The sequence below is a fragment of the Lichenostomus cassidix genome, chromosome 4, assembly GCF_008360975.1.
Source record: "Lichenostomus cassidix isolate B80296 chromosome 4, HeHo_3.0, whole genome shotgun sequence".
In the NCBI taxonomy this organism is placed as follows: Eukaryota; Metazoa; Chordata; class Aves; order Passeriformes; family Meliphagidae; genus Lichenostomus; species Lichenostomus cassidix.
Window position 1 is genome coordinate 13,217,835 of NC_139484.1, and position 12,526 is coordinate 13,230,360.

General features: G+C 38.1%; 1 protein-coding gene and 1 long non-coding RNA gene across 8 annotated transcripts in view; one reads left to right on the forward strand and one right to left on the reverse strand.

The window, feature by feature from the left end:
• Positions 1-12,526, reverse strand: part of RAP1GDS1 (Rap1 GTPase-GDP dissociation stimulator 1) — an 88,323-nt gene that overhangs the window by 39,476 nt on the left and 36,321 nt on the right. For 3 of the 6 annotated variants that reach the window (XM_085057966.1, XM_085057965.1, XM_085057967.1), the window contains exon 3: positions 3,772-3,894. In XM_085057966.1, the coding sequence (XP_084914092.1) occupies positions 3,772-3,894 (123 nt within the window). Of the gene's footprint in view, positions 1-3,710; positions 3,895-12,526 lie in introns of those variants that run through there. The other 3 variants (XM_085057970.1, XM_085057968.1, XM_085057969.1) reach the window with 2 other exon arrangements.
• Positions 1-12,526, forward strand: part of LOC146437919 (uncharacterized) — a 76,970-nt gene that overhangs the window by 28,693 nt on the left and 35,751 nt on the right. For both annotated transcript variants that reach the window (XR_014851591.1, XR_014851592.1), the window contains 2 exons: positions 6,816-6,924; positions 7,259-7,338. This is a non-coding gene — a long non-coding RNA (uncharacterized LOC146437919). The remainder of the gene's footprint in view (positions 1-6,815; positions 6,925-7,258; positions 7,339-12,526) is intronic.

Genomic DNA, 12,526 nt, shown 5'->3' on the forward strand with positions numbered 1-12,526 from the left:
TGGACCTGCTCCAGGAACTCCATGTCTCTCCTGTATGGAGGAGTGCAGAACTGGACACAGTAATCAGGATATAGCCTCGCCAGGGCTGAGTAGAGGGTCAAATTATGTCTCTTCCTGATCCTAAACAACATTGGATCTTTCAAAGTCAGTCTACCTTCGTGTTACTTAGTCATTTATGAGACAGAATGAACTAGGATGTACAATCCCCCTAAAAACAGATGAGAAAATCTTTCTGATTCTGGATCAACAGAACTCCTCATGCCAATAACTCAAAGATTTAATACAATGCTTGAAGTACTAATACATCTTCTTAAATACTCCCTTTGTTGCACCTCTTACAATGTTCTTTGATGTTTCAGTAGCTACAAAATCTAGTGTCTTTTGTGCTTAATCCTGCAGTGTTGTTTTAGCTAAAGAATTGCCAGAGGTAAGCAATTCTCAGGTGATGACAAACCTTGATATATCAATAAGTAGATTAAGAAGAATCAGCAATATCTCTACACTTGCTCAGGTCCAACAGAAGATAGCTGTGAGCACAATTAACCCACCTTCCTAAGGTACTGTAACATTTTATAACTGTGGCCAGATGCTACAGTGTGATATACGGTGATGGTATCCATTGTAATGAACATAACAAATATCAGATACATCTGGTCTTTAAAATTGGTCTTGCCATGCCCTTGTAATGTTCAATCTATTTCTTTATCATCCACTTTCCACTTCATTGCAATGTTTATTTACTAGATATATCAAGTTTCTTCCTCTGTCTTCTCTGTCACCTCAGCCTCTTCCTCTCAATTGCCTGTAAAAACTCTTTCCATTTCTCAGCTATCCCTGCATCACTTTCCTTTACACCCACTAACTTAGCATAGTCTCTACATCATCAAAATCAGATTTTTTTTCTCCTAGTCTGTATCAGGAAATCAAACTTGCTCTCTCCTAGAAGACTGAGAGGTCTGTCTGTTCTGATGTTTAGGTTCTTCTTCATGTGGTGAGAAGGAGAAAGAAACTCTTCACCTTCCCTGCATTTGGAGTGAGCACAAGCTTTTTCAGCAACAAAATAATTGGGCAATATGCTGAGCAAATTTGTATTTATCAAGGTCATGTAAGAGCAAGAAGCAAAAGAAATGGTGCCACCATATGTATCAAAATAGATCTGTGAAACAGCAACAAAAAAGTGGTAACTGCAATTAGATTTGCAGTTGATACTACACAGAAGTAATAGAAGAATGAGAAACTAATTGAGAACAGAGTCATGCAGAAGGTTTCCACTAACCTGAGAGAGAAATGAAGCAGATCCTTTGAGGGAAACGGCAAAGAATCACTTTAGAAGTTAGGAGAATCATTGAGGACAGAGTAACATAAACCAAAAGAAGGACAAGATTTTGAAAGAGAAATGTAATTGTGTTGTAGTATTACAGACTGTGAAGATGATGTTCTCATTCCTGCACCTGGCAAAGAAGACAAGACCAAAAACCTAGGAAGAGGGTTTAAAAGGTCCAGTGGAGAGAGAAACTCCATGTAATAAGTGCATTTGTGCCCTCATGATGCTCACATTTGAAAGGCAAGTGGCTGTAGCTGGAGAGACATATGTGACTAAAGGGAGTTTTGTATGTTTGGATGCTTAAAATAAGGAGAGACAAATATGAGCTCAAGCTGGGAGGAGGAAGAGTTGTGTGAACAGAAGAGGTGAAACAGCAAGAGCACGAAGAGTTGAAAACGAAGAGACAAAACATGACAAAACCACTAAGTAGAGAGCTTTGATGCAATCAGATGTGTGTGTAAGATCAGATGAGGGGAATGGGAGAGGAAAACAAGAAGTGGGGAAGGAAAAGATGTTCTTTTATCTGTAACACCCAAAATCAGAGACTCTGCTCCCAGCTCTGGCAGTGGTGCATGACATGACCCTCAGAGAATGGGTTTAATGTCAACTAGCTGTAGAATACTGGTAACAGAAATCCCTCAGTGTGCCCTGAAGTTTGTTGAAAACAGCTACAATATAGGCATTAAACTCTTGTATTTTTATGCAATAAAACAATGAAAACAGCAGAATTCAAATGAGGTATTCCCTGCTATGCTGCTTAAGCAACTATTTCAACAGAGTTACAAACCAATGAGAAATACCTAGATGTTCTCAGTCTTGAAAGCACTGGGCACCTTAAATAATTTATGAAGACCCTCACTTTAACCTTGGCTGACAGAGGTCCCAGTTACACCTACTAATGACTCCAAGAAAAAGACAAAAGCTATTTTGTATGGTGAACCAGGTAAAATGCCAGCTTTTTGGAGAGTTTACATAAAACATCAATTTAAAAGCTGTCAGGAAAAAGGACAGATTAGACACAATTTAGACATGTGTTATTTCAGATTTGAAAGATACCAGCTAAAATGTTCTGTAAGAGAATCTTTGAGTAAACAGTACATAGTAATCAGTTTAGCTATTGTGAACATTGATTTTATTCTTAACTTTTCCCTCCTCAGGTAGGAGCTAAAAGGACAAACTGTGAGGACAAACAGTTGACAGTGATGTTCTAAATATACTCATTATGAATTCATTAAGTACAGAAAAAGCATGCGATACTTTTGCCTAAATCTCTATCATTCTGAAACATCTCTAAACTTAAATTTAATTGTTTACATCTTTTACTGGCTTTTTATATAAATAATAGTTAAAGTTTTATTTAGTTTTAACACTTCAAAGCAAAACATATATATCTTCTTTTCTTGTTAATGTTGTTTCTGAATAACTATACATAGCTCTGTCTCAAAACCAGTAAACTGGGTGGAGGTCACCATGGGGACATCAGTAAGAAGCTGTAGTTTTGTGATTCCACAGAAAAAGTGGAAATGGAACGTGAAAGTAGTCAGCAAGAATGTAGCCCTTTCCCCGAAGAGGCATCAGCAGGACAGTTTACAAAGCGAGGGGGATAAGGCTGCTAAGACAGCAGCTAAGAGACATGCTACTTTCCTCTGTCTGGCCTGTGGGGAAAGAAAGCCCAAAATGGAATCTGTGCCTCTTTGGCTGGGACAGCAGCAAGTCCAGGAGTGAGAAAAGCCAACCACAAATGTCTTCTACCCTCCTCACAGGGACTGCCCATAGTGTCTGCCTGCAGGTATGAGGCCATTCTTCTGAGCTCAAGATAGGCAGGTATTGGGTGAGCTTTAAGATAATCCTGTCTAAAGAAAAATTTAAATAGTTTTTTGATTATCTCCTTTGTTATTATATACTGTATGTACATAATACATACCAAAATGGATGTGATTCTTATTTGGGATTTTGGGATCCTACGCTAACATATAATGCTCTTTAGATAGGACTGTTTGGTTTTGGTGTGGTATCAAAGGCCTCATAATGGTAATAATCTCATGACAAATCTCACACCAAATAAATTATCTACTATCCCTTAACTACTGTATAGATGCTACTGCTGCAACTATGGGCACTATGCATAACTGGCTTCACACATTGTGCTTTTCATATAAAAAAGCATTTCATCAGTGGTGGGCTATTTCTGCCCAAAAAATTACATTACTGTCTTAAAAACTGAACAGCATGAAAGTAAGAGCAAGAAAAATTCCAGCAGCCAAATGCTGTTCTGATTGTATTAAAAAGCAGAGCAAAAAAATTAGACAAAACAAAAAGAGTGAAAGGGAGGGACATGAAAGGTGTCTAATCTACAAAATGAAAACATAAATGAAGTAAAACATACTGACAAGTGAGGTGAAAAACTGAAGATGTTCCAGCAGAAAAGTTCTTGTAGAAAACCTCACCATTTCTGGCTACTTCTGCTATGATGTTAGCTACTTTTGCTGTGCAGGAAGATTGTGGCGTCAACAGACTCGCGAACACCTGAAGAACTCCACTTTTCTGGATTTTTTCACTTGTCTCCATATCTGAAAAACACATCACAAAAAATGACTTGTGCATCAAATTGCTTTGGGGAAGAACAGAAAGAAAAGCAGAAGCGAGGTTTTCTCAAAAGTAACTATGAAAGTCATTATTTTCCCATATAAGAAGCCAACTGTTATTTCAGTAACCATATTTATTTTATCTGATGTACTCATAAAATGCAATACTTTGCCATTTTTAATCAATTGATCTTTGTAAGGTGATTGCTATCCAAGTATACACTGATACTCTCGCTTACATGGGGAAAATACTGGATAGATTGGCAGAAAGACTAAAGGTCATAAAGTGATATGCAGCAGATGAAGGTATTAAGTAAAAGTAAAGGAATGACACTCTGAAGAAATGAATGATTGGAAATATTCAAGGAATGATGGGGGAAGTCCTTACAGTTTAGGGTACAGCTTAATGTAGTACAGGAATCAGAAACTGGAGGAGAGCTAAGATGATCCTGGTTCTAGACTCCTCTCACACTCACTTAAATATCTTCTGTGTTACTCTGGTACTCAGTAGCAGCAGGATAGCCTCAGTAGAAAGGAAAGGGAAAACCACTGAGTTTCCTGTAATACCAAAGATTTGGGACAAAAGCTCTCCTCTTTCTGTATGTAGCAAGAGGAATTGTGCAGCTGCTCCCTGACAGGGCCCTACCTAACACTGCTGGCCAACAGCTCTGTAGCAAACTGAAAACCACAATTGATTCAACTGCAGTTAAAGACAAGGTACTAGATGCTATGACATATTCTTCTAATGCTTAAAAAAATGGCATATTTGAGATGAATATTAGTGTGACATACAGTATGACTAGATGGCAGTTATCATTTTAGAAAGCAGCATGACTCCTTAAGCCATTTATAAGGGAAGTTATTTGCATTCTTCCAAGTTTACTGTGAGATGCTCCCATTGATGACTTTTGCAAAGCAAAGCAAATCCATCTGAATGCAGTCTGCAATCACTGTTTGGCTGTGCCTCACCTGTGAATTGATAACAACATACCACCTGTTCTCTGCTCTTTCTCCTCCCTTTTGCCATTCTCAGCACTGCAACTGAATTTGATTTGTGGCAGCCCCAGGACACCCATGCTGCCTCTGAAATCCACTCAAGCTGCCCCTGAACAGAAGCCAGCACAAGCCTGGCAGAGGTGACTCACATGGGTTTTGTGGCTCACACACAGTATGTACATGCTTCAGTGTCTGGGAGCTGGTTATGTCTACGTGACAGAAAACAGACTAAAAAGTGAGAACTTGAAGTTTGAATTGCAGTTATGCCTCCCATTTCTATATACAATTCCAACTTGGGATGTTGGTGTTTGGCTAGGACCACTCATCTACAATATGTTGGTGATGACATCTGATTGCATAAACAGATTAGGCATCAATAAACTTTATTCTCAACATCTAATGCAAAATATAAATGCTAATTATTGTTAAACCTGTTTGCAATCTAGTTAACTGCAATTTTTAAATGTACTGAAAAAACATTTCAAAAGATATAATGTAAAGGAGCTTATGGCTTATTTGGAAGCTTTTATAAACTTTGACAAGTAGCATATACTTAGTAGCAATATTTTCCAATGGATATGGACACACAAAATGAAAATTTGGATTAAAAGAAAATCGTATCAGGACTAAAGACTGGTCCAGACATCTCAGATGTCTGTTAAGGAAGAGCTTCTCTCTCTCTTAAATAAAAACTCAAAGTGCAGAATTCAAAATGCAAAAAATGGATATGTGTGAACCCATATTACTAGGCAGGAGACATTAATACATTTTCTCCTGTCATGCTGCTGAGATATACAGTATCCAGTCTTATTTTGTTGGTCTGTAGTTTGATGGACTCATTACTGTGCAAAGCATAAATTACATAAGTAGAACTAAATATATCCTGCAAGAAGTAGGAAAATAAAATTAAATGCTTCTCCAGGCAAGTTGTGTGTAGCAGATACACCCTGACTTATTTTATTAAGAAAAGCAAGTGAGTGCCAATTAAAGCGTAGGCCCTAACAGACCTCTCAGAAATTGGGAAGTTACCTACCTGGGATCGCACAGATGAAAACTGACCAGTGACTTGTTCTTACTCTGAAGCAGTAGAAGCACACCTGCATGTACTCATCCCTTCAAACCAACATCCTAATGTTTCTTTTTAGCCAGCTGGGCATGAATGTCAAGCTTTTTGTAGTCATAAAAGGTCCACGGACCAATAAAAGGACTGACTAATTTGACTGGCAGTGGGTGCAGAACACCCCTGCCTCTACTCCTCCCTGGGTGACTGCTCAAGCATCATTATTTTGGGGAAAAGCACATTATTCTGGCATTAGGCAGAATTGCTACTATCAGCCCACAGTGCTCTCCAAGGCATTTTTGCTAGGATTTGCCTTAGGTGTAAAAAATGCCACAGGGTGCTTCAGCTTGTCTACTCCAAGTCTTAGCATTGCTCTTCCTCTGCAGAGCACATACAATTTACACTTGGTGTAATATACAAATTAATTCAGTTTCAAAATAGAGAGATGACAGTATGACACTAAATCTTTGCAAGTAGTTTATAGTAGATCCTCCATATAAGGCATTCTAAGAGAATGTGCCAGGAAAACTACTCTTCCATCCTCATGCACATTACTCTGTTTTGTATCTGCAAAATAAATACTTTTTTTCCAGGGATTCTGTGTTCATCATATTAAAGTTACAATAAAGAAGGTGGGAAAAAAAAGAATGTGCTGTAATAGACAAATTAATTTTTTAAGTCACATGTAATTAGCAGATATTTTCGTTATAGGAAACCAATCTTTCTGGAGTTTTGAAATGCTTACACAAGGAAAGGTACTTTAATTGGAACAAAATGTCTTATATATAAACCTAAAATTGTCTTGTTAAATATAGCATTTTTGCTCAATATTTTTTCTATTCTTTTAAAGCAGGAAGACCTAACAAGCAAACGATGCACAAGGCTGCCCTGCAATGTCCAGAAAAAAATCTTCAACCACCCTTCAGCTGTCTGCAGAGTCAACTCTACACTCAGTTCAGGTACTAAGTGTTAAAATGCATATCTGTAGAAGAGAATACCTAGTTGGAGGTCTTGAAGATGATTTCAGCATAGCTGTAGGTACACAAGCATTTGTTATAGTGCCCAAATGGGACAATTGCTTCACTTGCAAAACATGAATGAACAGTCCCATGGTTTGCTCAGTTTCACGTAACATGTGTCCTGTATAAATACATAAAACACACAGGGACAGGAACAGAAATGAAGGGAAGTGTATGTGGTGTTATTCTTTGGAGGGGACAATGGATTGTCATGTTTATGTAGCAGTATTTTCACTGTAATTGTAAAACCCATCATCTGCTTTTGATTCTGCAGAACCTGAGACTGGGAGACCACACATCAAGGCTGCCAGAGGGTTGGAACCCCCACCACTGCCTGGCTCTTGGAGTAATAAGGTGGGGTTTGCTGAGAATTAGAAACTGCTAGAGGCTTTGGCATAGGCAACCATCAACTCTTCCTTTATTTGTTCTCTTTAGAGGCTGGAGAAAGCCTACCTGGCTTCCTGTCTCTGTGTGTCTATGCACTAAAGAGGTATTATTTATTAAGGATATCAATCTTCTGCATGCTAGTTTCATTCTGGGCTTCCTAGTAAATTATTAGAGGTTAAATTATTTTGAAAATTTATTTCAGTTGTCATCTTTCAAATTACTATTTCAATTGTAGTTGGAGCATGTAAACCCAAAAAATTTCTCCAGAAGCAAGAAAGACCTAGGCAAAATCTCTACCACATATTCTCCTCCTGTGCTTTCTATACTGTCCAAAAAAGAGGAAATCACAGCCAACATTGCTTTAGCAGAATTTCATCCCCTTTAAAATCTATTAAATTTGTGTCTGAAAGAAACATAGCAATCTAGGTAGCCTGGCATTAGAGTGCCACAGCTCATAATCCTTTTGCTGTCTGTGATATATCTGTGATTTCAAATGCTTTCTTTTAAAGCCTGATTTTCAGTCTGCTTACACCAGCCCACCCCTAGAGCTGTCCCCTGTCTTAAAGCAAAGGAACTGTAGGACTGTAATAATGCTGCATTAAAAACAGCCCTTTTGCACACAGTATAATACAGCATAATTGGAGGGAAAAATCCTCTAAGGTTAAACCTGCTGCTTTAGACATCTCCTTGTATCACTAGATACTAAGACAAAGGGTATGTTACATCACTTAGTGTCAAAATCTTATTAATGTCATAGCTGAGTGATTAAAATGTCAATATGCTTGCTTTTTGTGGTTTTTGCAGTGCCTGTAGTCAGAATAGTAAAGGGTGTGGGCAGGAAAATCTTTAATGCCACAGATCAGAGCTGGAGAGCTGAGAACTGTTGCTATCAAACTGGTTAAGTAAGTAGCAGAAATCATAGGAAAAAAATCTAATGTGTTTCACATTAAATTCTACACTCTCTTCCCTCTAAGCTCTATTTCCTCTGAAATTTCACTTCCCTCTATTCACTCTTTTCTCCTCTCTGTATTATTTTGTACACCTTCAAGTGAAAGAAAAGGCAGAAAGGGGGAAGGGAAAGGCAAGTCATATCTATCAGCAGTGCATTGCTAGCAGAAGAAAGCTACAGGCTCACCATTGCTATTCCCTATGAACAATGAGTTCAAGTTAAACTATTATTAGTAACCCAAGAGTAGTGGTGGCCAGCACTGCAATAACTCCCATGTTGAGGAGCTTCACACCCAAATGAGGCACACAACACAATTAGAAATAACCAGCTTCGTGAGGGTCCTCTTTATTAAGCAAACCATGTTTGCCATGTCCTCTTTTAAGAAATGCACATCTTTCTAGCTGCAAAAGTGTTTTATAAACCTACTGAAACTACTGCAGAAAATTACCTTGGCTTTATAATGTTCCTCCTACATGTACTCTTATCAGAAAGAGAAAGATGAACACATGAATAAATAATGATGAACCACGTATATCATGAAAGGAACCTTCCATCTGCTCTTTCAGGAGGCAGAAGGGAGGAGAATGAAGGGAACAAGGGATATCTTTTGAACTGGCACATGCTCCTAACCACCACAGTCAAAAGGCTCATATAATGCTTTCTCCATACACAGCCTCCCTCAAGAAACACTATCCCTCTCTCCACAGCCTCCTACTGTATTTTTCAAACCACAAAATGAAGATTTTAGTCTGCCTGCAAAAGCCCAAAAAGTGAGTTGTAAAGAACCTCAGAAAAACAAATTACATGCTCTCATGAAACAAAGAATACACCACTGATAAGGAGGTTTTGCTTAACAAACCTTAACCAAAGAGTCTGTTCCAATTATCAAGAGTTATTTTTACAGGGGAAAAAAAAAGTCTTTTAATAATGATAATTTATGTATAAAAATAACTGTATAAATTTGACTTTTTTTTTTTTTTGCACACTCCTTCTCACTCCTAAAATCTGCTTGCTCACTTATCCTTCAAATTAGACACCTATGAGGCAAGGAGGCAGGATTCTCCCTTAGCTGTACAAATGTTTCCATCATGGTGTTTGCTCTGTTTTGTCTCGGTCATCAGCTACAGGGCAACTTCAATTCCTATTTTTAATGAAGAAGGAGACAGTACACAGATGTTTGTAATTAAAATCTCAGCTCTAACAAGGAAGGAAGGACAGATGGAGAGACAGATTTATCAATCAACTAGCTGCAGGAGTTCCGATGATTAAATTCTCCAAAAGCTACATCCAAAGTATAGAAGTGAATTCCAGGATGAGATTCTACCCATTGAATAGCCTGTTGCAGGTACCAGTGAAGTAAAAAATATGTGACATCTTTGTCTCCAATGATGAGAAATGCACATCTGATATTTCCACGAATAGGTCACAGCACAAGGCAGAATATTGAAGTTAGGCAGCTTGGAACCCCTGAGTTCCTGAACTGGATCCAGTTTAGAGCCCTGGCACATAGCTGGTGGATTCATCTGAGCTGTTTCCCCACTCCTGCTTTCTGACTCACCCTCTCCAGGATGTAACCACTTCAGTAGCAAGGTTGCTGAAAGAGTTTGATGTCAGTGTCTCAGCTGCCAAGTTTGTTGTCTGCTATCTTAGTACAAATGTCATACACTCACACCTTCATGTTTTGTATTCAGCCTGTGTGGACATTTTCCCCTGCCTCCTCTGTTAGTTGTACTGACTGAACTTATTACAGGTCCAGGGTAAAGGGTATTCCTGTGTTTTAGTTTTTCAGAATGTATAACAGAAATGTTAGTCCTATGGTGTAAAATCCTTTTTCCAAATTTGATTCAGTTTATTAACATCAAATCAAATTTGAAAGCTGTTCATTTTATATGCAAGAAATGTTTCATGTTCTTTTTAAGCAATCTCGTAAGAGTGCTCCTAAGTGAGCTGAAATGCCTGCTGTGAAATTCCACCCTTTGCTTATTGAAAGAGTATGTCTTCATATAAAGGCATTTTTTATCTACCAGTATTTTTAGTAAGTTGTGGTATCAGAGTAGCTTAAAGAAAACCTAATCTCAAAAAGATCCCATTTTTAAGTTACAAGAGACGGGCATAAAGCTAAGAATGAAATTGCCTGAAAGGCCTGAAATTGTGAATTACATGATCTCTAAATATAATTTTTTGGGTAAAAAGGAGGCGTTTTCCCTTGCATTTTTGAAATGCAATACAGAAGCAAAAGAAAAGGCCTGCCTTTTGCAAATGCAATACAGAGGCAATCTAAAAAAGAGATGTGTCAATTCTATTATCTAGAACTGCTATTCATTGATGCCTTCTGCAAAGAAAAAAATATAATAGTTAATCTTTATTTGGCACATTGTGTATTCAATGAATAGCACTTGGAATTTAACACTTGGATAAACATTTAACTATCTGGCACTAACTAAATACATCACTATTAAGGGGAATTTATGTAAAATAGAATCCCACTAAGCAGCAGCGATTACCATTCAGTATCATTAGAGTAAGCCAGTTTGCTGGGAGACAGTCCAATAAAAAGCAGTCACCTTCATTTAGTATAGTTATACTGTAATAATATATTATATACAGCACTCAGTGAGGAAACATTTCTGGATTATGTGTATACAATATCATCACAAGGCAACAGCTCCATGAGCTAAGATGCAACAAACATCCTCCTTCAGCAAAAAGAAGGAACACTGTATAACACAGCATTTGAGCCAAAACACCCTCTTAAAAAATATTCAACAGGATGCCAAACTTTTAGCAGGGTACTTGACTACAAAACTTTGCAGGTAAGCTTAATGGCCTGTGATGGGCTTGACTGACTGAGCTGGTCCAATTCCATTTGAACTCCTGGCTCTGTTACAGGAGATGATCTACATCAGAGGCAGACTAGAAATTCTTCCTGGTCTAAGATGTGGAGTTTTGGTTTGACTGCTTCCTACCAGCCACTTAGGTACCTGCATTTAGCTTGCTTATTTTCTTTCCAAAATTTTGTATCTGTTTCTCCCTTCTGCCATTATTCTCCTTCCTCTAAAACAAACAAACAAACAAACAAAAACAACTTACGTTCCCCTTTGTTCCTTATTACTCATCTACTTAGTTTTATTTTTTCCTTTTTCTTTTCTATTCCCTCTCCCTCTCTTGGTTTGAACAGACATTAAATGCATTATCCTTGCTCCACCGAAGTCCAAAGATGCTGAATCAAGATTTAGTAGTAGCTCAACAGCCACTACAGTAGTAGTAGTGGAGACACTAGTTCATGTCTCCAATACACAAAGAAAACAAGCTGTACAAATACTATGAGTAGCTTAGTGCTACTCGTAATATTTTTGTCATTTCCGAGACAAACCAGGAATAATAATAAAGTAAAAAAATCTTTGTCATAGGCTAAGGACACCATCTTCCTAATAAATATTTTAATCTCAGCAGATAACTATAAATTTCAGCAGACAGTTAGCAATGCTACTGTTTAGTTTTTATCTTACTGGAGGAGCATGTTCTAGCTTTCATCTGCCTATTTCCTCTTCATGGACAACACCATAAATGTCTCTTGCTTGTTTGAATGCTCAAGCTGAGACATTTACATGTCAGGACTAACATGCAGGCCTGTGTCTGCTGTGTCTGAGTATACAGCCAGGGGTGGCCTCCTTCTCCTTGCAAGATCTCAGGTGGGAGACAGGGATCACTGGAGGGCACAGCTGAGGAGTATCAAAAATCCTCCTGGAAGAGAGGCTGCTGCTAAGAAGAAAGGGAGATGCTAAAGATCAAAGAGGAATAAGAAAGCAGGGAAATGCTATTTGTCAGTGAACTTAATTCTACTAGTTACCAGCTGTTTTAATAGGCCACTAATCCAATTAGTAGCATTGCCTAACCCCATGGTTGTGCTAAGCTCTCTTGATGTACTTATGCACTGCCTTGTGTTGTCACAGCTTACGTGTTTGTATAATGTGTTAAAGCTGAAAGCTCTTTTTTTGTTTAGATGAAACAACTGTGGCTGGAAGGTAGAGGGTCAGAATAACACCTACAGACAGTTACTGCTTTAAGCTTTAATGCTATTCAAGCATTGACAATCAAGGAAGTATTGTAAGTTGGCCACAATCTGCATGAAATGACAGTCATATGATTTTACTCTTATTCTGCTCAAACAGTTTCTTCAAAATGGAGAAGGGTTAGTGTGCTGAT